This window comes from Myotis brandtii, unplaced genomic scaffold (assembly GCF_000412655.1).
Source record: "Myotis brandtii unplaced genomic scaffold, ASM41265v1 scaffold2089, whole genome shotgun sequence".
NCBI classification, from domain to species: domain Eukaryota; kingdom Metazoa; phylum Chordata; class Mammalia; order Chiroptera; family Vespertilionidae; genus Myotis; species Myotis brandtii.
Window position 1 is genome coordinate 233,184 of NW_005357800.1, and position 231 is coordinate 233,414.

The 231-nt window shown below is 68.0% G+C and overlaps 1 protein-coding gene across 1 annotated transcript in view; it reads left to right on the forward strand.

Annotated features, from left to right (window-relative positions):
• ODF3 (outer dense fiber of sperm tails 3) overlaps positions 1–231 on the forward strand; it is a 3,381-nt gene that overhangs the window by 1,628 nt on the left and 1,522 nt on the right. The window contains exon 5 of the mRNA XM_005865644.2: positions 92–193. Within this exon, the coding sequence (XP_005865706.1) occupies positions 92–193 (102 nt within the window). The remainder of the gene's footprint in view (positions 1–91; positions 194–231) is intronic.

The window sequence follows — 231 nt, forward strand, 5'->3', positions numbered from 1 at the left end:
TTGGGGGTCACACCTGAGGCCCCGGCACGGGCCAGGCTCTGCAGGAGGGTCCTGGCCTCCCAGCACCCCCTCTGCCCCTGTCCTCCCGCAGGCGACTACTTTCCAGAGAAATCTACCAAGTATGTGTTCGACTCGGCGCCCAGCCACTCCATTTCTGCCCGGACCAAGACCTTCCGGGTGGACAGCACCCCAGGTCCGCGGCCGAGCGGGTGGGGACCCGGGTGAGGGAGG